The 25,528-nt window shown below is 44.0% G+C and overlaps 1 protein-coding gene across 1 annotated transcript in view; it reads left to right on the top strand.

Moving 5' to 3' along the window:
• arhgef9a (Cdc42 guanine nucleotide exchange factor (GEF) 9a) overlaps positions 1-25,528 on the top strand; it is a 144,810-nt gene that overhangs the window by 55,262 nt on the left and 64,020 nt on the right. Inside the window, exon 6 of the mRNA XM_078211374.1 lies at positions 8,161-8,292. Within this exon, the coding sequence (XP_078067500.1) occupies positions 8,161-8,292 (132 nt within the window). The remainder of the gene's footprint in view (positions 1-8,160; positions 8,293-25,528) is intronic.

Genomic DNA, 25,528 nt, shown 5'->3' with positions numbered 1-25,528 from the left:
GTGGAGGATTTTTAAGGAGATTTTTCTCAATACTCAGGAAAAATATATTCCAGTGAAAAAGAAGGGATGTAAGAAAAGGGATAACCAGCCATGGATAACTAAGGAGATAAAGGAGAGTATCAAATTAAAAACCAATGCATACAGAGTAGCCAAGATTAGTAGGGAATTAGAGGATTGGGAAGGCTTTAAAAAGCAACAAAGAACTACTAAGAAAGCAATAAAGAACATAAGAACATAAGAAATAGGAGCAGGAGTAGGCCATCTAGCCCCTCGAGCCTGCCCCGCCATTCAATAAGATAGAGTATGAAAGTAAACTAGCACAAAATATAAAAACTGACAGTAAGAGTTTTTACAAATATATAAAAAGGAAAAGAGTGGCTAAAGCAAATGTTGGTCCCTTAGAAGATGAGAAGGGGGATTTAATAATGGGAAACGAGGAAATGGCTGAGGCCTTAAACAAATTTTTTGTGTCGGTCTTCACAGTGGAGGACACAAATAGCATACCAAAAATAGACGGTCATGGGACTGTAGGGGGTGAGGACCTTAAAACGATCACTATTACTGAAGAGGTAGTGCTGGGTAGACTAATGGGACTAAAGGTAGACAAGGCCCCTGGTCCGGATGGAATGCATCCCAGGGTACTAAAAAAAACGGCAGAGGCAATAGCAAATGCATTAGTTGTAACCTATCAAAATTCACTGGACTCTGGGGAGGTGCCAGCTGATTGGAAAACAGCTAATGTAGCGCCACTGTTTAAAAAAGGAGGCAGACAAAAGGCAGGTAATTACAGGCCGGTTAGCTTAACATCTATAGTTGGGAAAATGCTGGAATCTATCATAAAAGAAGAAATAGCAGGACACCTGGATAAGAATGGTTCAATCAAGCAGATGGAGCATGGATTCAGGAAGGGAAAGTCATGTTTGACTAATTTACTGGAGTTTTTTGAGGAGGTGATGAGTGCGGTTGACAGGGGGGAACCGGTGGATGTATTGTATTTGGATTTCCAGAAGGCTTTCGATAAGGTGCCTCACAAAAGGTTACTGCAAAAGATAAAGGTGCACGGAGTTGGGAGTAAAGTGTTAGCGTGGATTGAAGATTGGCTATCTAACAGAAAACAGAGAGTAGGTATAAATGGGTGCTTTTCTGGTTGGCAATCCGTGACTAGTGGCGTGCCGCAGGGATCGGTGCTGGGGCCTCAACTATTTACCATATACATAGATAATCTGGAGGAGGGGACTGAGTGTAGGGTAACAATGTTTTGCGGATGACACTAAGATGGGTGGGAAAGCAAATTGCGTGGAAGACACAGAGAGTCTGCAGAGAGATTTGGATAGGTTAAGTGAGTGGGCGAGGATCTGGCAGATGGAGTATAACGTTGGTAAGTGTGAGGTTAACCACTTTGGAAGGAATAATAGGAAAAGGGACTATTATTTAAACGGTGAAAAATTACAACATGCCACTGTGCAGAGGGACCTGGGGGTCCTTGTGCATGAATCACAAAAACACAGTTTGCAGGTGCAGCAGGTGGTCAAGAAGCCAAATGGAATGTTGGCCTTTATCGCAAGAGGGATGGAGTATAGAAGCAGGGAGGTCAGGCCGCACCTAGAGTACTGTGTACAGTTTTGGTCCTCTTATTTAAGAAAGGATGTATTGGCTTTGGAAGGGGTGCAGAGAAGGTTCACTAGGTTGATTCCGGAGATGAAGGGGTTGGCTTATGAGGAGAGATTGAGCAAACTGGGCCTGTACTCTTTGGAGTTTACAAGGCTGAGGGGAGATCTTATAGAGACATATAAGATAATGAAGGGGCTAGACAGGGTAGAAACATCGAGATTGTTTTCACTTACGATGGAAAGAAGAACTAGGGGGCATAGCCTCAAAATACAGGAGAGTCAATTTAGAACAGAGTTGAAGAGGAACTTCTTCTCCAAGAGGATAGTGAATCTTTGGAATTCTCTGCCCAATGAAGTGGTAGAGGCTACCTCATTAAATGTGTTTAAGTCACAGATAGATAGGTTTTTAGCCAATAAGGGAATTAAGGGTTATGGGGAGCGGGCGGGTAAGTGGAACTGAACCCACTATCAGATCAGCCATGATCTTATTGAATGGTGGAGCAGGCTTGAGGGGCCAGATGGCCTACTCCTGCTTCTATTTCTTATGTTCTTATACAGTGAAAAGTACTGTTTGTTGCGCGCTATACAAATCATACCGTTCATAGAGAAGGAAACGTGAGAGTGCAGAATGTAGTGTTACAATCATAGCTAGGGTGTAGAGAAAGATCAACTTATGCAAGGTAAGTCCATTCAAAGGTCTGACAGCAGCAGGGAAGAAGCTGTTCTTGAGTCGGTTGGTACGTGACCTCAGACTTTTGTATCTTTTTCCCGAAGGAAGAAGGTGGAAGAGAGAATGTCCAGGGTGCGTGGGAACCTTAATTATGCTGGCTGCTTGCTGAGGTATCGGGAAGTGTAGACAGAGTCAATGGATGGGAGGTTGGTTTGCATGATGGATTGGGCTACATTCATGACCTTTTGTAGTTTCTTGCAGTCTTGGGCAGAGCAGGAGCCATACCAAGCTGTGATACAACCAGAAAGAATGCTTTCTATGGTGCATCTGTAGAAGTTGGTGAGAGTCGTAGCTGACATGCCAAATTTCCTTAGTCTTCCGAGAAAGTAGAGGGCTTTCTTAGCTATAGTGTCAGCATGGGGGGACCAGGACAGGTTGTTGGTGATCTGGACATCTAAAAACCTGAAGCTCTCGACCCATTCTACTTCGTCCCCGTTGACGTAGACAGGGGCAAGTTCTCCTTTACGCTTCCTGAAGTCGATGACAATCTCCTCTGTTTTGTTGTCATTAAGGGAGAGGTTATTGTTGCCATGCCAGTTCACCAGATTCTCTATCTCATTCCTGTACTCTGTCTCGTCATTGTTTGAGATCCGACCCACTATGGTGGTGTCGTCAGCAAACTTGAAAATGGAATTGGAGGGGAATTTGGCCGCACAGTCAGGTGTACAAGGAGTACAGTAGGGGGCTGAGAACACAGCCTTGTGGGACACCGGTGTTGAGGATTATTGTGGAGGAGGTGTTGTTGTCTATCCTTACTGATTGTGGTCTGTGAGTTAGGAAGTTCAGGATCCAGTCGCAGAGGGAGGTGCCGAGGCCCAGGCCACGGAGTTTGGAGATGAATTTCGTGGGAATAATAATGTTGAAGGCTGAGCTGTAGTCAATAAATAGAAGTCTGACATAGGTGGGTGGAATTTCTTCACATTCTTCACACACAGTGATTAACAGCTGAATTGGATAACCCAGTAAAATAACCATGTGAAAAACCATGGAATTATTTAAGGAATTGATTTTATGACTGGGCAATAGGGGGCTGGATTTAACCTGGAGCCATGGGCTCCCCCATCTTAAAGGTCATGGTAAACCCACTTCTGCATGACTGGCCACCTCAAGCCACTTTTCCAACTGTTGGGCTTTTAATTGACTCAGTGCAAGACGTTGGCCCCCAATATTTGAGGAAGTCCCACCTCCATGAGCTGCCAGGCCATTGGATAGCTGGCAGCGCTCTAGTGCTAGCAGTGCCCCTGCGAATGGTGGCCAATACTGGCACTACAGACAGTCAACCATGGCGTTGAATAGAAGGTACATGGGGCTTTTGCATTGGGGCAGGTGACCCGGGAGTAGGTGACTGGATTTGGAAGGATTGGGGTGGGGTAGGCACAATATGTGGAAGGCGAGTACTTTGGGGAAGTGAGGCTGTGGGGGTGGGGGGGGGGGGGGGGGAACATATCTCCAAATATGAGTGACACACCCTCATCAACAAGGCTGCTGGTTTCATCTAGGGCTTCATCATATGGTGTGGGCACACTCCTCCAAAAGGAGGTGGGAAGATGACGGGCACAGTGCCACTACCATACCATCCAGTTTTGCACCTCCGCCCACCTGCCAGATCGCTCCCAGTGGGGGTTGGTGGGACTGTCAAATTCCACCCACAGACTTTTCTTGAGGCACGAACTGGAGACAGCATCCTAAGTTGTGGCATCAAAATGGCTAAGACTCTGTCATTGAAAGTGGAGTTGAGAGAGAAATCTGCTTGTGGGGTTGAGTCAGGGACATTGGGAATTTGCTTTGGCATTAAGGCTTCAGGAGGTTGCAAAGGAAGGGGTGAAGTGGAGCAAATTATTAATGATCTTGAATTTAACCTGAAATTATTTGCAGGCACCAGAGTTTGATTAAACCTCTTTACAGCTTCCTCAGTTTGTGAAATGATGCAGTTTCAGTGTGGCATCAGGAAAGTTGAACACTGAATTTCGTGGTATTTGAACAATTTGTAGACTCCATTGCAAGGTTTAAATTTATTCATTTCAAACTGGGCATTGTGGTTATTTGGAATGAACTTGGGGCAACAGCGAGCTTTGCATTTTGGATATTTTTCAACAGCTTTGAAGAGCAGCCATTAGAAAGGCACCAGAAATATAATATACGGATTAGAAGACAGTCTCCACTTCTGAAGCCTTTGGATACTGCAGAACTGATATGATTGCCATGGGAACAGTTCAGACTGTTACTATGATCACATTGTTTCCTCAACCTTCCTGAGGGAGTACAGACGACCTTTATGATGTAAATGCTCAAGTTTCCTGGCAAACAGAAAACCTCCATATCTGAGACACAGTGGCTTCATTTTGTTTTCCGTGCATTATTTGTGCACTTTGGTTCGCATATAATCCCAACAGTGCAGAGGAGGCCATTCGTCCCATCGAGTCTGCATCGACTCTCTGACAGAGTATCTTACCCAAGCCCTCTTCCCCATATTCACTTTAATTCCTGCCTGTCTTATTTTACAGTCATTCGCTGTTTAAAATAAACACATTAACAACTGGGAAGTTGGCAATTTAAAGACATTAATTAAAGCACTAAAAATAGTGTGCAGCACATGGAATTACACCACAAGTATGTCTACAGTTCTTTCATGACATTTTGCTAAACATCTGCTTACAAGGTCTGCTTACCATTTAAAAGGTGCACTGCAGCAACTCACCAAGGCTTCTTCAACATCACCTTCCAAACCCACAACCACTACCCCACCTCGAAGCCAAGGGCAGCAGACACAAGGGTTTATCACCACCTGGAGGTTCCCTCCTTACTCCCAAATTGACATTAACTTAAAGTATTTAAAAATTCCCCAAGGTTCAGGGATTATAATAGAATAGAGCCAGGAGTAACCTCAAGATAAGAGGATAATTTTATTGAGAGTTTTTAAAATTCTAAAATAGTACAGGGAATCCAAACGTCAATATGTTTAACATAGGCACAGATCCGACAACAGGAGAACATAATTTTAAACTTAGAAGAAGGATGATGGAAAGACAGTTTAAATTTGACTTCAGAGGGGATGAAAAATGTATGGAACCAGACAAGCATGGAAGTAATGGGGTAATTGTATCATCAATTTCAAGCGGTGGTTTGATAAATGCCTGATGGAAGGTATAATATATTTTCTAGACAAATAACCTGCAATGCTCTTGTCCAGTCCTAGCCTGTGTTCTTAGGTAAGCTGCCCTAAACTGAACCTTAGTTAAATATGACATCAAATGCATAACTCTTCTCCCAAATAAATCCAAGATGCGCAAGCTCATTGGAATGCTGAATGTATCAAACCTGTATTCAGTAGGTCACCACATTAACTGTGTGTAGCTGTCTTAGTTCAAAGCTATTTATCTTGAATTATCTGTTAGCTTGTATTGATATTGTTCAAAATAACTTCAATGCTGCATTATTAAAACTTTGATGGAAGGCTTAAGAGATATCATGGTCTGAACTACTGGATAATTATAATTTCTTTTGAATAAAAAGTGACCTTGAAATAACAGGAATAGTCTATAAAACATATTTTGTTAACAGAAACATAAACATCAAAATTTCTGATTGTGCAAATGTGAGACTAACCACACTGTCTCATGGGAAGCTTTCCTGAATTTTGAAAAAAGCATTATTCCTATTATGCCAAAAGCTTTAAACTATACTTGTACGAAAATAACCCTGTAATTAGTTTTTTTTTTATTTCAATTTTTCCATTTCAGGCATTTATTCATGGCCACATTTGGGCATTGCCATTCATTTGAAAGGCTTAAAAATGTTGTACTCCATACTAAATCAAAAATTAGTACTAATAACAGGGTTTGAAATTACATGGCGTCAAAATCTCTGTGGCTGTTTTTATGTCTAAATTGTTAAAATAATGCTAACATTAACTGTTGTAACAACAAAACCGTTATTTACACTTCAGCAAGTCATTTCAGTTTTTACCTCACTCAAGAAAATATTCAAACATACAAAGACCTGAGAATCTCCCGAAGGGGACGGGCACTTTATTTAACGGCCATTTTTGTGCTTCATCATTGTTCCCCAATTTTTCCTTGCATTGATTTCATAAAAGCACCCATTTCAAAGTTTTGTCCTATTATTGCTTAATGGAAAGTTTTCACTTTGATTTGGGTCTCCAAACCTTCAAAAATCATTATAAAACTGTTAAATGTAACATCAAACTCTCCGGGGATGGGGCTAACTCACAGTTTTGGTACATGAGGGATAATTTGTGCAATTTCTGATTTCTAAAAGAATGTTTTTCAGACTAAAGTTAATAAGGTTGTGCGTGAAATTACCAGGAAGGCCCTTGAAGCAGATGTTTAATTGGAAGATCAGAAAGATTAGTGCAGGCGAAAGAAACCTTGTAACCTACTGTAGAAACTTATGGTCTCCCTATCATCATGTCTAAGTGACTCCTGAATTACTGTGGCTATTTTGCCTCTAACACCCTATCTAGCAACTATCCTAAGATTACTGTGCTTCCTGACACCAGTTCTGAACATATCTTTTATCAGTCTGTACTTCAGTTGCTACATTAAAACCATACTCTGGATTAATCCTTTATATTCCACTGAGTGTCGAATAAAGTCATTCTGGGTGGGAAAGAATCATCAACCCATTTCGAACTCTTTCCAATTTTCCTTTCTATCAAATTTATACCCCAGTATCAATTACATCACTATAAGGTTCCCTCTTAATTACATCTTTCAAAGCTAGCAAGCTTGAGTTTTCCCAGCTTTTGCTCTTAATTCAGTCTTTTGACATTAGAAATCAGATTGTAACAGTTCCCAGCACACCTCCATAATTTTATGTTTTCTTGTGACTTAATCAGAACTATCACTATCAATGTTCAGTGTAGGCCTTGACCAGAGTACTTACAGCTTCAGCATAATGGCCTCAGACTGATTTAGCAATAGACTTCTGGGTGACATTCCAAAGTGAGAATGGATTGAATACATGATGAAGCAGCATTGATCTATGAAATAGAAATTGGTGTTTTATATCAAATGGCTGCCTGATTGATGTATTTTAGGGATGGAGGGGAAGATTAAAATGGAGCTGGAGAAACACACATTCTGGCTCCACATAATTATTTTTAAAACTTAGAAACATCTGAGTTTATATATTGCCTTTCATGACTTCAGGGAGCCCCAAAGCACCTTACAACCAATGAAATCATTTTGAAGTGCATTTTCTTCATAATGTATAATGTATGGCAGGGAAATTTTACACAACAGGGTCCCATAAATGGCAATGTGATAATGACCTGATGATCTCTTTGAGTGATGTTGTTTGATTGATAAGTATTCGCTTGAATGAACCCAGTTTCCAATTGGATGTTTTTCAAACATCCTTGTTCCCTTGACAGTAACCTTCATTGCAAGTAAAAATGTTGCAGCTCAGTCTGGTTTCTACCCCAAATGCATTAACGTTAAAAAAAGATTGAACTGAATTAGATTGAATAGGTGACTATTGGCAGCACTGTGGCATAGTAGTTAGCACTGCTGCTTCACAGCACCAGGGACCCAGGTTCAATTTTGGCCTCGGGTGACTGTGTGGAGTTTGCATGTTCTCCCCATATCTGTGTGGGTTTCCTCCAGGTGCCCCAGTTTCCTCTCACACTCCAACGATGTGTGGGTTCAGGCTTGATGGGCTAAATGGCCTCCTTCTGCACTGTAGGGATTCTATGATTATAAATCTTCCAGACAACCTACACTTCAATATTATTGAATCATCTTTAAGATTAGTAAATCATAAGTTGTTATTTGAGATTATTTTTTAATATATTTTAAGGGTGACGATGTTCTGGACAGGAGCTCTGAGTTGATCTATTCTGGGGAAATGACATGGATTTACCAGCCTTATGGACGGAGCCAGCAAAGGACATTCTTCTTATTTGACCATCAGTTGGTGATGTGTAAAAAGGTAAGACATTGCTATGTGATCTGTTATGTTTGTGGTTATCTGGTTGTGCTGAGAATTTAAGGTAAGTTTAAATAAAGAAAATTCTTTGACTGTTTGATTTCATTCATACAAAATTTCAAAGCTACCACTTTCCATTTCAGCATCTGATATCAGCTGGGCAAAAACTGAAGTGCTGCAGTTAGCTCAGAGTATATCTGTCTAAAAAATATTCAGCGCTTCTGCTTTCTATCCATTGACTCCTACTGATGAATGGTGCCCTGGGTGAGGTGAGCAGGCTTCTTGGATCTGAAGGACTGTGCCCAAGGAAGTATGTGTGGGTTAGAAATTGTATTCAGTCGTGTCCATTCCTTGGACCCTTTCAATGTCCTTAAAGGTCCAGAATAGCATCCATGGTGCATCATAATCTTCTGGAGTGAATCGTGTTGACCATCATATTGGTTAGTGTGCACAGTGATTGTTCGCTAGAAATTTCTAAGTAGGCAGATCATCATGGTAAGACGGGTATAGAGGGATATGGGCCAAATACGGGCAATTGATACTAGCTTAGTGGTAAAAACTAGGCGGCATGGACAAGTTGGGCCAAAGGGCCTGTTTCCATGCTGTAAACCTCTATGGCTCAATGTCAGTCAGTATGCAATGTAGATTTGATGACAGTGGTGCAACTTTGGAGCTCAGTGCTTTAGCTAATACCCATATATGTTCAGGAGGAGGAATGACCTCACATTAGCAATTTTTAAAGAGATCATCAACTGCTTACAGGTAAGATACTGGTTGTTTTCTTCTGTTACTTGATCTTACAAAGATTTGGTGCTTTCTGTAGCCGATTCTGTAGATGATGCATCATGTAGGTTGCATGGTATTTGGGCAAGGATCCTGATGCTTCATTCTGCAGCAGCAGTTCACTGTGCCAGTTACATTCAAAGCACTATGACAAATCAAAGAACGGCTACTGGGCATCAGGGGCTATCCACTGACAACATGGTTCCTGTGCACAACCTGTGCTGAAACAGTACTTTCAATGCTGGATCAGTCTTGAGGAGTTTTGCAGAACTCTCCAGAGCAGTTGTTAAGATTTATGGTGATTGTATAACTTTGCCATCAACAGGGGGCAGCCCTTGCCACCAGCTGTACAGCAAACGGCTGAGGAGCAGGAGGGAGAAGAGAGAAAGGAGAAGGTAATCTAGGCAGCTCTTTTCCCCCGAGACTTCCTATGCTGTGTTCCTCCAGTGGCTGCAGCAAGGCTAGTGGAGGCTGCTGACTTACACCAGGGGAAATTGCAGATGGCCTTGCAGGACTACCATGAGCTTCTCTGGCCCCAGAAGGCCCACCTTTGGACTGCACCACCACAGCATGGGCAACATCAGTCTGGGCTGGCTGGCTGACAGGCAACAAAAGGATATTGACAGAGTGACAGGAGTAGAAGGATGAATGCTTTGAGTGACTTCTCAGTAATTATAGCAATATGTTGGAGGACATGTTGCTGGGACTGAAGCAATCAGACATTAGGTGGCTGCTGCTTGTGCTGCAATAAAAACTGTAAAGTTGACCATCAGATGTAATGTCAGTGTTGGGTCTATGAGTGAGTGAATGAAGATGGCTGCTCCTTACAAGATGGGAAGGATCAGCTTTAAGCTATGCACAAAGCACTGTGGCCAAGTTGCAGCAACATTAACATTAACTATAGGCTCTCTGGCAAACTTCCCACTGCATTAACCATTTTATTGTGCACCCCTATTATCATTCTTCTGTAGCCCACCGCATTAATGTCCTTACCTGAGACTTATGCAGTGGAAACAAGGTGCAACACTGCTCTCCATTAAACTGGCAGCTGTGCTACCCTTGCCCCCTGCCCTGGCTGCAGTCTGCTAATGTCCTTTGTTTCACCACGTGCATGTCCCACCTCCAATCTCGCCTCTAAAATAAGACAACATCTATATCTGAGCTGATGACTGTAAGTGTGAAGTCAAGAGATAATGTTAGCCTCTTGGTGTTCCTCCACTGCCCAGTCAAGATGTACCTCCTGGGAAACTGAAAGGAAAAAGACACAAGGCAAAGTTTGTGGTTCAGGTAAGAAGATGGTTTCAGCCTCATCGCTGACCATGGCCTTAGCGATGAGTGTCCCAAAAACGACTAGGGGGCCAGGAATGTCTCCTTCATTAGGTTTTGGACATGGAGGCATGTCTATTTGTCTCTGACATGCTCCTGTTACCTGCAGTTGTGCACCATCTTTTCCTGCAAGAGAAAGGGAGGTCAGTGAGAGTCATGCAATGTTTGGTTGATGTGCCTGTCATGGTTGAAAAGCCGTGTTCAAGCTATCGGAAAAGTGTGTGAGGGTAAGGTAAAACAAATAAATGTCAGGTATGAATGATGATTGTTAGAAGTTGCTGGTAAATGATTAATGGGGGTGTGGTAACTTGAACAACATCGGAGGCTAGAGGTGCCATGGCAGGATCTGGTATTTGAAGATGTATTCAATGACCTTGGCTACTTGTGTGAGGTTGCAGCGATTTTTGAAACAGAGCACGCAAGTTCTTGGGGATTGAATACTGGCACTTATGTCCAAAGATCCCTGCTCCCAATGGGGGTCCTCCTGGCACAAAGAACAAAGAAAATTACAGCACAGGAACAGGCCCTTCGGCCCTCCAAGCCTGCACCGACCATGCTGCACAACTTAACAAAAACTGCCTACCCTTCCGGGGACCATATCCCTCTATTCCCATCTCATTCATGTACTTGTCAAGACGCCCCTTAAAAGTCACTACCGTATCCGCTTCCACTACCTCCCCCGGCAACGACTTCCAGCCACCCACCACTCTCTGTGTAAAAAATCTGCCTCGTACATCTCTTTTAACCTTGCCCCTCGCACCTTAAACCTATATCCCCTAGTAATTGACTCTTCCACCCTGGGAAAAAGCTTCTGACTATCCACTCTGTCCATAGCTCTCATAATCTTGTAGACTTCTATCAGGTCTCCCCTCAACCTCCGTCGTTCCAGCGAGGCCAAACCAAGTTTCTCCAACCTCTCCTCATAGCTAATGCCCTTCATACCAGGCAACATTCTGGTAAATCTTTTCTGTACCCTTTCCAAAGCTTCCACATCTTTCTGGTAGTGTGGCGACCAGAATTGAACACCATATTCCAAGTGCGGCCTAACTAAGGTTCTATAAAGTGTCAACATGACTTGCCAATTTCTAAACTCAATACCCCGGCCGATGAAGGCAAGCATGCCGTATGCCTTCTTGACTACCTTCTCCACCTGCATTGCCACTTTCAGTGACCTGTGTACCTGTACACCCAGATCCCTTTGCCTATCAATACTCTTAAGGGTTCTGCCATTTACTGTCTACTTCCTATCTGTATTAGACCTTCCAAAATGCATTACCTCACATTTGTCCGGATTAAACTCCATCTGCTATCTCCCCGCCCAAGTCTCCAACTGATCTATATTCTGCTGTATCCTCTGATGGTCCTCATCGCTATCTGCAAATCACCTGCAGTTGGAGGACATCTTTCCTGCTGGCCACTCCTCCAGCAAGGCCTCTGGTGCAGAATCCAAAAACCTTGGATCTCACTCATCACATGTTATGCCAATCTTCACTGTTTCTCAGGTTACGTTCACTTCAGTCACAACTGCCATCCCCTCCTCCAACCTCCACGCACCTCCCTTTGCAGAGCTGCATGAAACGTTAAGCAGTGCAGGCAAGTGGTGTTAAGATTTTAGACCCCTTGCAGACGTTTGTGGTCAAAGAACAGCTTGGATATAACAACAGCTGCACACAACAATCACTCAAATACATAAAGGTGCTGTGCTGCTTGTGGTTTATTGAACAGGAGTTAACTCTGTATCATGAACCCCATGACTGATTTCTAGCTCTATCCAATTTAGGACCTCCATCTGGAGAGTTGGCAGGAAACACATCCCCACTCACCTTTACAGGCCTGTTGCCATTTTACCCTCAGCAGCAGGCGGGATTCTGTCTGTCACGAGGTTAAAATCCTGCCTTGGAGTGCTACTGGCCAATCAGATTGGCCAACAGCTCTCCAGGTCCTCCAGGTGCAGCGCTGCAGTGGCTGGAAGAGACACTGCTATGATGTGCCTGGGACTAAATGCTGGGTAACAGAAGCCATCTAAGTGGTAGAAGTCCTGGCAAGGGGAGGGTTGGGAACACTGGGTGGGAGTTGGGGGGGGATGTAGTTGCGAGAGGTGGGGCATTTGGGATCCTGGGCGCATGTCAGAGGTCTCTGGGCCTTCATGGGAGGGTGTCCTCCACCAGAAAGGGGCCTCTGATGGAGGGGAAATCCTGGTTTTCCCACCTGAGATATAGGTTTCTAAAAATTACTTTTCCATCCCTGCACACTGTGCCACCCAGCCCCACCCACTGCTCCCATCACCAGCCCTCACCACCGATCTGTATTCTGCCCTGCCCAATAATTGAGGCTAGTTGTGAGTAAAGGCCCACTTAAGGGTCTTACTTTCCATTGCAAAAATTGCCTCCAGGTCAGGTTGGCATGGGGGGTATCCCAGAGGGAATCCCATCTGTACAATTTCACATATTCTGCAACCCTTCCCCCCCAAACTCCCCTCCCTTCCCCCCACTCCTTCCCCACTATCTCAAAGCCCACTGAGGGGAGGGGAGATGTAAAATTCAAGCTAATATCTTTCTTGACCCCTGCAGTCTTTGGGTTTATTTGTTGTTACTCTCACAGTCATGGTTAGTGTGTTGATGAGTGTAAAAATAGCAGACCATTGCTTGTACATCATAAATTCTGCTTCAGGATAGCTCTCTCAATGACCCAGTAATGGTCCCAAAGAAGCTTTGCAGATTGATTTTCTACCATCCTCCTCTGAAATTTTAATTCTTTCTGATGTATGGTTGCACATACAAGAGTTAACTTCCAAGTTTCTTCAGTGTCCACTCTTTATAACAACCTCCATCCAAACATGAACAAAAGAGCTAAATTCCAGAGCTGAGGTAAGAGCACCTGCTCTTAATTTCAAGGCAGCATTTGACTAAGTGAACCTAAATGAAGTCAATGAGGAACTCTCCACTGGTTGGCAGCATGCCTAACACAAAGGAAGATCGTTGTGGTTGTTGGAGGCCAGTCATCTCAGCCCCAGGACATTGGTGCAGGAGCTTGTCAGAGTAACGCCCTCGAGTCAACCATCTTGATTTGCTTCAGCAATGATCTTTCTCCATCCTAAGTAAGAAGCCGGGATGTTCGCTGATGATTGCATCATGTTCAGTGCCAGTTGGAACTGTTTAGATACTGAATCAGCCCATGCCTTCATGCAGCAAGACCTGGACAACATTCAGGCTTGGGCTGATAAGTGGCAAGTAATATTTGTGCAACACAATTGCTAGGCAATGACCATTACCAACAAGATAAAAGTTAACCACTTACTCTTGACATTCAATAGCATCAGCAAACTGAATCCCACATAATCAAAATCCTAGGGGAGGGGAGGGATCCATTCACCAGAAACTTTAGATCTGGCCGAATTTAATACGCTCCCCCAAGGAGATTTGGAGGGGGGCATTTAATTGAGAAGGAGGTGCAGGGTGAGGAGCCTGGTGCCTTCCTGCCTCTGTCCAATTAAGATGGTGGTGGAAAAGCTCAAGGATGGGTTTCCCATCCTGATGCCAATTAAAGTCCTTAAGTGAGCAATTAAGAACCTCCACTCACCATTGTTGGTGTCCAGCCAGTTGTAGTGGGGCAGTCTCCAGGCAGGAAGCCCATTCAGCAAAACCCTGTTGGAATTGCTTGCAGAATTCCAGGCCAGGTCCCTTGTTATCAGGGACTCGATGTCTGATTGAGAGACATGGCATTGGGAAGTGGGGAAGAGGGGAAACTGCTGAGTGCCAATCCCAGCCTTTCCTTCCAAACCACCCTCCCCATTCTCCATCCCCAGTCAGCTGACCTTCCCTGCATCCCTCATCCCATCCTCACTCACCCACGGCATGGGACCCTCACTGATCCTGGACCTCTGCTGAGTGCATTGCTAGCAACAGCTACTGCTCCTGGTGGTGCTACCTGCAATAGAGTGCTGCCAGAATCCAATTGGCTGGCAGCTTTTGGTAGGGGGAGGTGGGATGTCCACCCCCCAGGATCCAAGGGAAGGCCTGCCACTGGCCACTTTACTGCCTGATTGGCATTTAATACAGTAGACCTTGTCCAGGGGAGGTGAGACTGGGTTCCTGCTGTCTCCTCAGCCAGCCCCCTATGTCATAGAATCATAGAATCCCCACAGTACAGAAGGAGGCCATTCGGCCCATCGAGTCTGCACTGACCACAATCCCACCCCAGGCCCCACTCCCGCAACCCCACACATTTATCCTGCTAACCCTCCTGACACTAGGGTCAATTTAGCATAGCCAATCAACCTAACCTGCACATCTTTGGAGTGTGGGAGGAAACCGGAGCACCCGGAGAAAATCCACGCAGACATCAGGAGAAAGTGCAAACTCCACACAGACAGTTACCCGAGGCTGGAATTGAACCTGGGTACCTGGCGCTCTGAGGCAGCAGCGCTAACCACTGTGCCACCGTGCCACCATGCCACCCTACCTGTCCCGGAGTAAGTTCCAATCTTAAAGACTATGACGACAAGCACAGGTCAGAGGCTGGTATGTTACATGGAGTAACTCACCTCCTGACTCCCCAAAGCCTGGCCAACATCTACAAGGCACGAAACAGCAGTCTCTCCAATTGCCTGGAAAATGCAACTCCAAGAACCTTCAAGAAGCTCAACACTAGCCAGGACAAAGCAGCCGACATATTTGGCACCCCAAGCACCATCTTAATCATAGAATTATAGATTCCCTATAGTGCAGAAGGAGGTCATTCGGCCCATCAAGCGTGCATTGACAACAATCTCACCCTGGCCCTATCCTCATAACCCCATGTATTTATGCTGCTAGTCTCCCAGACACTTGAGCAATTTCGCATGGCCAATCAACCTAACCCTTTGGACTGCGGGAGAAAACCGGAGCACCTGGAAGAAACCCACGCAGACATAGGGAGAACGTACAAACTCCATACAGACAGTGATCCGAGGCTGGAATTGAACCCAGTTTCCTGGTGCAGTGAGACACTGTGCCACTGTGCCACTGTGCCACCCACATTCACTTTCTTCAGAACGAGCAATATGTACCATTTACATGATGCACTGCAGCAACTCGCCAAGGTTTCTTAGATAGCAACTTCCAAACTCATGACCTTTGCTGCCTGGAAGAACAAATGTAACAGACACATGGACACCAACAACCACATTGCATCCTGACTCATTCTTTTATCATTGCTGTTCAATATCCTGGAATTCCCTCCCTAACAGCACCATTAGAACAGCAGCTCAAGAAAGCAGATCAACATCACCTTTTCAAGGGCAGTTTTGGATGGGTAATCATCGCCAGTCGTGTCCACGTTCCAATCGTCAACCCAAACAGTTATTGTTGGCAGGCTATTTAACTGATATGTATCACAGCCAAGTCTGTTGATGTCTCCATCTGTTGTCCACATATGCTCACCTTCCAGCAGGGCTCACTGGATCATAAATACTAGTGTCTTTTCTCCCCCTTAACTTTGGGTCAGTGATCAATTGCACCACACCAACTGATGCCCATGTTAATATTTGCACAGACCTGGCATCAAAATTGGGATTTTCTAATCTGCATGTAAAGAAAGTCCTTACAAAGGGCATTAGTACTTTATAGGGTCCAAAATAGTCCTGTTTTGGGCTTTACAAAACATTGTTGGGGATTTTCACAGTAACGTCATTGCAGTGTGAATGTAAGCCTATTTGTGACTAATAAATAAACTTTGACTTTGACAGTTTGAATTCCAGAAGAATCTGCAGTTGCACTGGTTGAATATCATAGGGGAAAAGTTGCAATTATTGTGTGAATGGGTCAATATATTAGCTTTATACAATTCGTTCTGCTATTTTCATAAAGTTCTTAGCCCAATTATTTAAATGTTTAATTTTAAAGAGGTTCGTGACTCAAATAAGATAGTAAAGAGAGTAGTCCAATATGTGTCTCAAGCATTCATACGAAAATATTGCCAGACCTAATTTCTGGCCTGTGTCCTCTTTATCTCTTTAGGTGCCTTGGGACATATTACTATGTTAAAGACAGTTTAAATATATATGTTTTTACTGCTGAGCCTTGAGATACTCACCTACTAACCCTTCCATATTATACAACACAGATCGGCTTTTCACCGAGCCACCTTTAACAATAATCAATGGGGAATGCCAATGTTTTTCTTGGCTGTGAATTAGGATAAAGTAATGTAGGAACTAGGAACATCCTTTCTCAGTTCCAGTCTGAACTGAGTGGAGAGTTTATAAGTGGACTGTGCACAGGTAAAAAATGGCCCACTTGTGAATTTTTTTAAAATGGCTGTGCCGACAGACTGTTTTGTATATTTAGAATCAAACTATTTTGCCTTTGAACGAATTGACTCGTTTCACAAGTGTACCATTTGGAAAAATATCACACTGAAAAACCAGATTTATTTTTCTTTCGATTGGGGAAAGAAATGGACTGTCATGACTGATAAAGGCAAGTGTCTCATATGCCTTTGTAACTATCCCATTCATCTGCTCTGCCACTTTCAGAAATCTGTGATTAAGTACCCCAAGATCCATCTGTTCCTCTGAGCTTCCTAGTGTCCTGCCATTCATTAAATACTCCCTTGTCCCTGTTACTTCTTCCAAACTGCATCACCTCACACTTGTCAGAGTTAAATACGATCTGTCACGGCTCTGCCCATCTGACCAACCCATCTATATTTTTCTGTACCCTACGACTTTCTTCTCCACTGATAACTACCCTACCAATCTTGGTGTCACCCTAATGTTACTTTTTACCAGCATCAACCTATGATTCCTTGTCCTATTCTAATTTAATTTGTTGTAAAAGGGAATTACCTGTTCCCTGCCAGTTACCATCTTTCTGCCTCACAGATACTTACATTGCAAGCTGAAAAGCCCAAATCTCTCCAAATTCTCCTCATGATCAGTCTCCCGAGGTGAGGGGTATTAGCCATATTGCTCTTCTGCGTGCTTCTTTCAGCATTTGAATCACTCACCTGCGCAGTATCCAAAACAATGTATCAAGCTGAAAGCAAAATACTGCGGATGCTGGAATCCAAAACAAACACAGAAAATGCTGGAAAATCTCAGCAGGCCTGTCAGCATCTGTGGAGAAAGAATAGAGCCAATGTTTCAAGCTGTGTATGTCAGAAAAACTTCATGAGGCCTGAGTGATGATGACCTTATTGAAAAGTAAACACTCCCCCTCCGTTCTAATAGAATGTTGAGATTCACGCGCTAAATTCACAGACTTGGAAATCGGTGAAATTTACAATTCATCTCATTCTAGTTTCTATCAGCTAACTGACTTCCGGTTCAATTTATCTGACTTGATTTCCTCTGATTGATTTTCCTCCTGCAGTTGAACTAATTTGGATTTATTTTGTTAAGCTGCATTACTAGTTCCAGTTGAATTTTACACAAGCCTAAAATGATGTCTTCGAGGAGTTATTCTCAGTGCATCAGCACAGATCTATTTTTTTTTCTGGCATTAGGTGTTATCTTTATGGAAAGCGTTGAGACACTTGGGGTTGAATTTCATGCCCTCCCCTGTGGTGAGTTCGGTGGGAAGGTTGGTGGACGGGTAGCGGTGGGGTTAGCATTTTATCAGGCTGGAGGTTGGCAGGTGGGGATCCTTTCGCATTCCCACCTCCACCCTCATTAGGGTCCAATGCCAGAAAGCCAGTGGATGGCCTACCTTCCCCATCACCCATTGAGGCTCTGAATTGGACAGTTCATGCCCCTATAAGGCCCTCGTGCTACTGCCACAGATATTAATCCAGTGTTAGCAGGAAGCATGACATGAAAACCCATGCAAGGAAGTTGCTTTTGGGCACCTAGGGTAGCCCTTATTCAAAGGCATTCAGTGCCGGATCGAGAGGTCCAGCTTCGGGAAGGTGGGGTTGCCTGCTGAGAGCCACTCCCTGCCCTTGCTTCCAATCCCTCTCCTCAGGATCCCATCTGTTGATCTCATTCCCGCCATCACTCAGCTGTGGCCTGGCATCCAGTGATGATGCCGGGCCTCTGGTGGATGTTGTACTGTCAGCAGCCACCACTCGCCCCCTGGTGCTGCTGTTTAATTTATCTTCCAGGCTCTGATTATCCAGCTACTGTCAAGGTGGGACTTACGTCCCTGGGACCCTTGATCCTGGGGAAGGTCTGTCACTGTCCAATTAAGTGTCTGAGTGGCCTTTAATCTGACAGGAATCCCTAAAAGAGGAGATGTAAGACTCTTGCCATCACCCCCATTAAATACTGTCCTCATTGAGTGTCATAGCATGATAAATGCAGAGTTCACCAATATGCTCTCAACTGGGGCCAAACTATTTTTCACTCAACAATGCTGTTGCCACTAATGCTTTTTTGAACTTTCCTCTTTCATATTCCTATACTGCATCCTACATCCATTATCCTGCTTTGTTTGTCCTCACTCTTGAAATCAAAACTCTGCACATTTGCCCACACTAGTGTGCCAGCCTGGAATTTGTAGTTGTAATGACAGTAAAACTATCAATGTCACTGCTAATAATCTGTATATAACTTGCAGCAGCTTCCAGTGGCTGCACGTGCAAACACATGTATCCTGAGGTTGATACTCCTCTACAAAGTGCTGTTGTCGTGTTTGTAGATGCTAACTACATGAATTGACATGAACTTCAATTTTTTACACAGTATTCTCATAGTAAAAAGCATTGACATTGGCTGACATCTCTCCAGTTTCTCCAGGCACAGTGCTACAGTGGCCAAAAGGGGCGCTGCGGGATGTTGGATAGGGGTGGGAGGCGGGTGAGAGTGAGTAGTTGGGGTGTGGGTGGGAGGTCTGGAGTTGTCTGGTCCATGAGTGGAGGGTGCCCCCAGTCAGAAGAGGGCTTATGATGGAGATGCACCCTACCCTCCTGCCGAAAATCGAGGCTCTTAACTTTTTGTGTTTCCCACCATGAGATATCTGTGGCCTGCCAGCCTGAAAATTAAGGCTGGGCAGGAAAAGGCCTTTAAGAGATCATTATGTGGCCACTTAAGAACTTAGTTGGGGGAGGGATGGGCTTTCTTTCTGATGCCCTGCTGATCCGCTGTGAAATCTGGGACTGGGAGCATTCTGGCCAAGTTTGCCGATGATACAAAGATAGGTGGAGGGGCAGGTAGTATTGAGGAGGTGGGGAGGCTGCAGAAAGATTTAGACAGTTTAGGAGAGTGGTCCAAGAAGTGGCTGATGAAATTCAACGTGGGCAAGTGCGAGGTCGTACACTTTGGAAAAAAGAATAGAGGCATGGACTATTTTCTAAACGGTGACAAAATTCATAATGCTAAAGTGCAAAGGGACTTGGGAGTCCTAGTCCAGGATTCTCTAAAGGTAAACTTGCAGGTTGAGTCCGTAATTAAGAAAGCAAATGTAATGTTGTCATTTATCTCAAGAGGCTTGGAATACAAAAGCAGGGATGTACTTCTGAGGCTTTATAAAGCACTGGTTAGGCCCCATTTGGAGTACTGTGAGCAATTTTGGGCCCCACACCTCAGGAAGGACATACTGGCACTGGAGCGGGTCCAGCGGAGATTCACACGGATGATCCCAGGAATGGTAGGCCTGACATACGATGAACGTCTGAGGATCGTGGGATTATATTCATTGGAGTTTAGGAGGTTGAGGGGAGATCTGATAGAAACTTACAAGATAATGAACGGCTTAGATAGGATGGACGTAGGGAAGTTGTTTCCATTAACAGGGGAGACTAGGACGCGGGGGCACAGCCTTAGAATAAAAGGGAGTCACTTTAGAACAGAGATGAGGAGAAATTTCTTCAGCCAGAGAGTGGTGGGTCTGTGGAATTCATTGCCACAGAGGGCTGTGGAGGCCGAGACGTTGAGCGTCTTCAAGACAGAAATTGATAAATTCTTGATTTCTCGAGGAATTAAGGGCTATGGGGAGAGAGCGGGTAAATGGAGTTGAAATCAACCATGATTGAATGGTGGAGTGGACTCGATGGGCCGAATGGCCTTACTTCCGCTCCTATGTCTTATGGTCTTATGGAAATCGTACCCAGGTCAGGGTATGCAGGGTAGTGGGAATCCAGTCCATGCAATTTCATGCTCCCCACTGCCCACCTCAAAACCCACTGGTGGAGCATAAAATTCAGACCATGTCTCCCAGGCATATTGGAAGGAAAGTATTGCCACAGCTTTGCACACCACCAGTTTTGTGCAAGTTGATCATTTTCCTCCACAGTCTCTAGCATGAATGGGCAAATGCTGAGCTTGTTCTGGTAATTCTGTTTTCCACTCACTGTCAATCCAGGCATTTCTGGAGATTATGTTTCTGAAATAGGTTAACTATAGCTTTCAGGGCTGCGTCATTGATAGATAAAGTAGGTGGGGCACAAACTGAATTTGCTGGTGATTTGTCTTCTTTAAGCTGACTTCATAATTGTCAGCTGCTTTTGAAAAACAGTTTATAATCCTTTGAAGGTCATGCTCATGTTCACAGTGCGATACCAGGTACAGTCATCACAAAACAGCAATTCCCGCTTAATCACCTCTGATACCTTAGTTGAGGATTTCAATCACCTCCGGTTGAAGAGATTGCCATCTGTTGTGTATTAGATGTGTTTTCCATCAGCATTTCTATCAAATTCCCCAGAAAGCATGGCAACAGAGAATACGCAAAAGGGCACAAGGGCTGTGACACACCTCTACTTCACACCGCTTGCTACGGTCAAAGGAGCCAATGTATTCACCACAGTGACAGGCCATCGTGAAACTGCTGCATCAGATTTATGACCCTATCAGAACATTTAAGTTTGGCTAAGACTCTCCACAAGGCCTCTCTATTTTCTGTGTCAAAGGCCTTTGTCAGGTCAACAAAGGCACAACAGAGTCCCGGCACTGCTGCCTCACAGTGGCAGGGACCCGGGTTCAATTCCTGGCTTGGGTCACTGTCTGTGTGGAGTTTGCACATTCTCCTCGTGTCTGTGTGGGTTTCCTCCGGTTGTTCCGGTTTCCTCCCACACTCAAGACGTGTGCAGATTAGGTGAATTGGCCATGCTAAATTACCCCTCAGTGTACCCGAACAGGCGCTTGGAGTGTGGTGACTAGAGGATTTTTACACTAACTTCATTTCAGTGTGAATGTAAGCCTACTTGTGACTAATAAATACACTTTAACTTTAACATCTGTTGTTAGTGGCTTCTCTCTCGTGTTTGCCAAATGACGATATTGCAAATGCCTTTGCCTTTCATGATCTCACTTTGACTTTCTGGCAGTACATGTTCTGCTGTGTGACTTGCCAGTCAATTGAATAGAACTTTTGCTCAAATCTAAACAGCTATCGCAGAGAGTGAGATTCCCCTGTGGTTGCAGCATATAGATTTTTGTCCTTTTCCTCTGTACAAATGAATAATTGTGACATTCCTGAACTCCTAAGAAATGGCTTGTTGATTCCACACTATGGGATATAATTGTGAGTTTGATGGCAAGCTAGGGCCCTCCAGATGTGTAAATTTCTCCTGAGCTTGGAGCTTTCCATGAGGGTATGTCTCTGATGGCTTTGTCAGCCTCCGCAACAGAGGGTTTGCTGTCCAAATTTTCATATTTGGGCCAGTCTGGAAGTCGATCTATAGCTACCACATTTGTGGTGCATGGGCAGATAAGCACAACTCTAAAGTATTCACCTAAATGCTCTTTGGCAACTGTTGTGTCCATCAGGAGAGGTTCCCAGTCAGTGCTGAGCACAGGTGAGTAGCTGTGTGAGGAAGGACAATACACAGTTTTCAGGCCTTTGTAGAAAATTCCCCACCACATGCTGATCATTATAGACTAGGGATCTTTGGCTTGTTTTTCCCATCTTGTATCTTGTGCTGTTTCTGTTGCAGGTTCCATTTGCTCTCCTAGAGTGATTTCTTAGGGATAAACCGTTCTTTCTGAGCCTACTGTACTTTTCTCCTTAACTCCCAGTTTCTTAATTTGATCATTGTTTTCATCATACCAATCTTGCTGGTTTCTTTTCTGTGTTCCCAGGACGTCAGTGGTAGTTTGCACAACTGTTGAGTTGGAACTTCAATGATGCTACTTTAAAATCATCACTTGGATTTTCCCAAATTCCAAGTCTGAATTGTTCTCGGCACGGTGGGGAATTCCAGGTTCTGCACATCTAGCTTTCTTGAGGCGGGGCGGGAGGGGGTGGTGGTCTTCTTGTTGGTCTTCTTTTCAGTGAGATAGTAAATTTCATCTTGGTGCGTAGCATCCGTGGTCTGTAGAAAACTCTGTTACTTTCACAACATTTTTTATATTACTGTGCCATGTGAAGATGCCAGTGTTTAGATCCCAGGTGCATCCAAATGTTTTTGTGCTTTGCCTTCTGTCAAAGATAATCTTGGTGATTGACATATTCCAGTGCATGCAAAGGCTCAAGAGAAGCATGCTGTTGCTGTTGCATTTCCCACACCTTAATTCCCCAGACACCATCTCAAGCCTGATGGTTAACTCCTAGCTGTACATTGAAGTCCCCCACCATAATGAGTTTGTCCTCCCGTGGAATATTTTCTATAGCTCTGTCCAGTTTCTCATATAATTTGTCCTTGATATCCTCAGGACTGGTCAGTAGTGGACTGTATGCACTGACAAGTCATTATTATCACATTCTTGTTGTTCATAAGAAGTAGGAGTAAAGTCGTGTGTCGATCGCTTATGTTCCTCGGGAGAGTATCCATGCTTTTTGCAATGTCAAACTTGATAGCAAAGCTGGCACCTGCCTCCCACTTCTTACCAATTGCCTTGCCTGTCTCGAAGAATGTGTAGCCTTCTGTTAGCTCTGTAGCTGGCCATCCTCTGCTCAGTGGGTTTTGCTTAAAGGAGCAATGTTCGTATTTTATCATGATAGCTCCCTGTAAATTGGACCAGTTCTGCGTTGGGCTCTGGAGCTGTTTGTTGTCTTTATGAAGCAGAGTTTGTATGTTCCAAGCTAAACAGAGTCTTTTTTATGTCTCGCTCGCGAGGTATTGCAGTGTTTGGTGAATATTAAGGGAGTACATTTTGGGATAAAGGGATGTGTGTGAAGGAGTCTGTAGGTTGTGCACCCAAGAAACACCTGCACCTGTGTTGCTTACAGTGGAGCTGGATTTCACTTGGCCAGGCCATTGTCTCAGCCTTGCCCACCTTTCCCGTTGGCTTGATGGGTCAAGATGACTGCCGATTGTGGTTACTCTGCTGCACTTTCTGCACCTATGCTGATGAACTTTTACAGCTGTCCACACAACTTTGCTTTGATGCTTTCACTACCAGTAAGAGAATATCTTTTCCCTTGCGATTTGAAGAAGGGTAGTTGGAGATAGGTGTCTTTCAAATATGGACACTATATGCTTGCTACCCTCACCTGCTTTGACCTGTGAACCATTTCAGTTACCCGGGCAATGGTGTCCTATGCCATCATTATGATGAGCAACCTCTCTGGCTCTGAAAAAAATAATAGTTTTATAAGTGTGAATGATTTTTAAAATTGTAAAAATAAGGTTTTTTTCCAGATTGTTTACCTATCAGATTTTACCTAACCCCATGTGTAAGTCCAAATCTTTACTTTGTTTACAATGATTAGAATGTGCTTTAACCACTGCTTTTTGCTTCATGCTTTGCTGTCTGTGAGCATTCTTCAATCTCTTTGGTTGATCAGCCTGCTTGCTCGGGTGCCACAGATGGTGCCGACTTTGAAGTTGCATTAGAATAGCAGAAGTACATGCTTTGTGCCCGTTAAATCTTCAAAGGCTAATTTTATCAAGGTCAGAAGTGAGCGCCATCCCTTTGATGCTGACCACAAGCACTGGTCATTCTTTCCCAAAGACTTCAAGACTTTTAAAGTAGTCTTCCTCTTTCAGTCTATCCTCCATCTTCAAGCTTCTAAAATCCAAATTGAGCATTGCCTGAAATTACTTCCTGAGATAACTTATTTCCTCCCTTACTTTCTTCAATCTTGGTGTCATCTTCCCTAAGAATATCCTTCCACCTTGCTTTTCAAATATGTATGCAAATAATTTTGATTTTAAAAAATCTCAGGTTTGCCACACCATTTTTTGATTGAGGCCCAGATGCATCATAGCTAGAATCCTGAAAATAGCAGAAATTTCTAAATCCCATCCCCAAATTTGGCATTTCCCATCTTCTTAGGACGAGAGTGGATTTGGGCCAGGGTTCACACATGCAATTTGCAAAAGCAGCTGGCCACTTAAACCATCAGCTGTCTCCACTGAAATGGGATTTTGGAAGACCAAGAATGTGGAAGCCGGAATGTAGAGATTAGAACAGGTAAAAAAGAGGAAGTCTGCCATTGGTGGATGCATTTAGATAGCCAGGGTACCCCTATAGAGACAAAAGGTACCCCTTTAGGTCAGGTCCTGGGACTCTTTGGGGGAGGTAAGGCATCCTTTGGATTTTTAAAAACAAACATGATTATGCACTTTTTAAGCATAAACTCTTTGGAACTGTCAAGTTGTCCAGCTGTCAAAGTTGTCCAAGTGTCAAAACTGTTAAGGAACTGTCCAATGATACTAGGCAGGTTGTCACAGAGGAGGTAAGGGGAAAGGGTGATGAGTGGTGGGCATGGGTTACCATGAGTTGAGACTAAATTGGTGTGGGAATATGAGAGCAATGGGGGTAAGTAGAGAGGCAGTAAGTTTTTTAATTAATTCATGGGATATGGATGTTGCTGACTGGCAGCATTTATTTCTCATCCCTAATGACTTCAGCTAGGCTATTTCAGAAGGTATTTAAAAGTCAGCCACAATGCTATGAGTCTAGAGCCATATATAGGCCAGACCAGGTAAGATTGGCAGGTTTCCTTCCCTAAAGGACATTCGTGAACCAGGTTGTTTTTTACAACAATCGACAATGGTTCCAGGGTTATCATTAATTCCAGACATTATTGGATTCAAATTTCACACTCCGCTGTGGTGTGATTTGAACCTGGGTTCTCAGAGCACTACACTGGATTCTCTGGATTGCTAGGGCAATGACAATACCACTTCACCATAGCCTCCCTGCTTAGTTGGCTCAGGGAAACTGGGAGGGTGGGGTCATGGGTTAACATTGCTTGGCATGAATGGGTCTTGGTGATGCATTGGGGGGTGAGGTGTGAGAGCTGAAGGGATTTTTTTAACTTAC

This window comes from Mustelus asterias, chromosome 4 (assembly GCF_964213995.1).
Source record: "Mustelus asterias chromosome 4, sMusAst1.hap1.1, whole genome shotgun sequence".
NCBI lineage: Eukaryota > Metazoa > Chordata > Chondrichthyes > Carcharhiniformes > Triakidae > Mustelus > Mustelus asterias.
The sequence above is the reverse complement of the archived record's forward strand: the minus strand, read 5'-3'. Positions and strand labels throughout refer to the sequence as shown.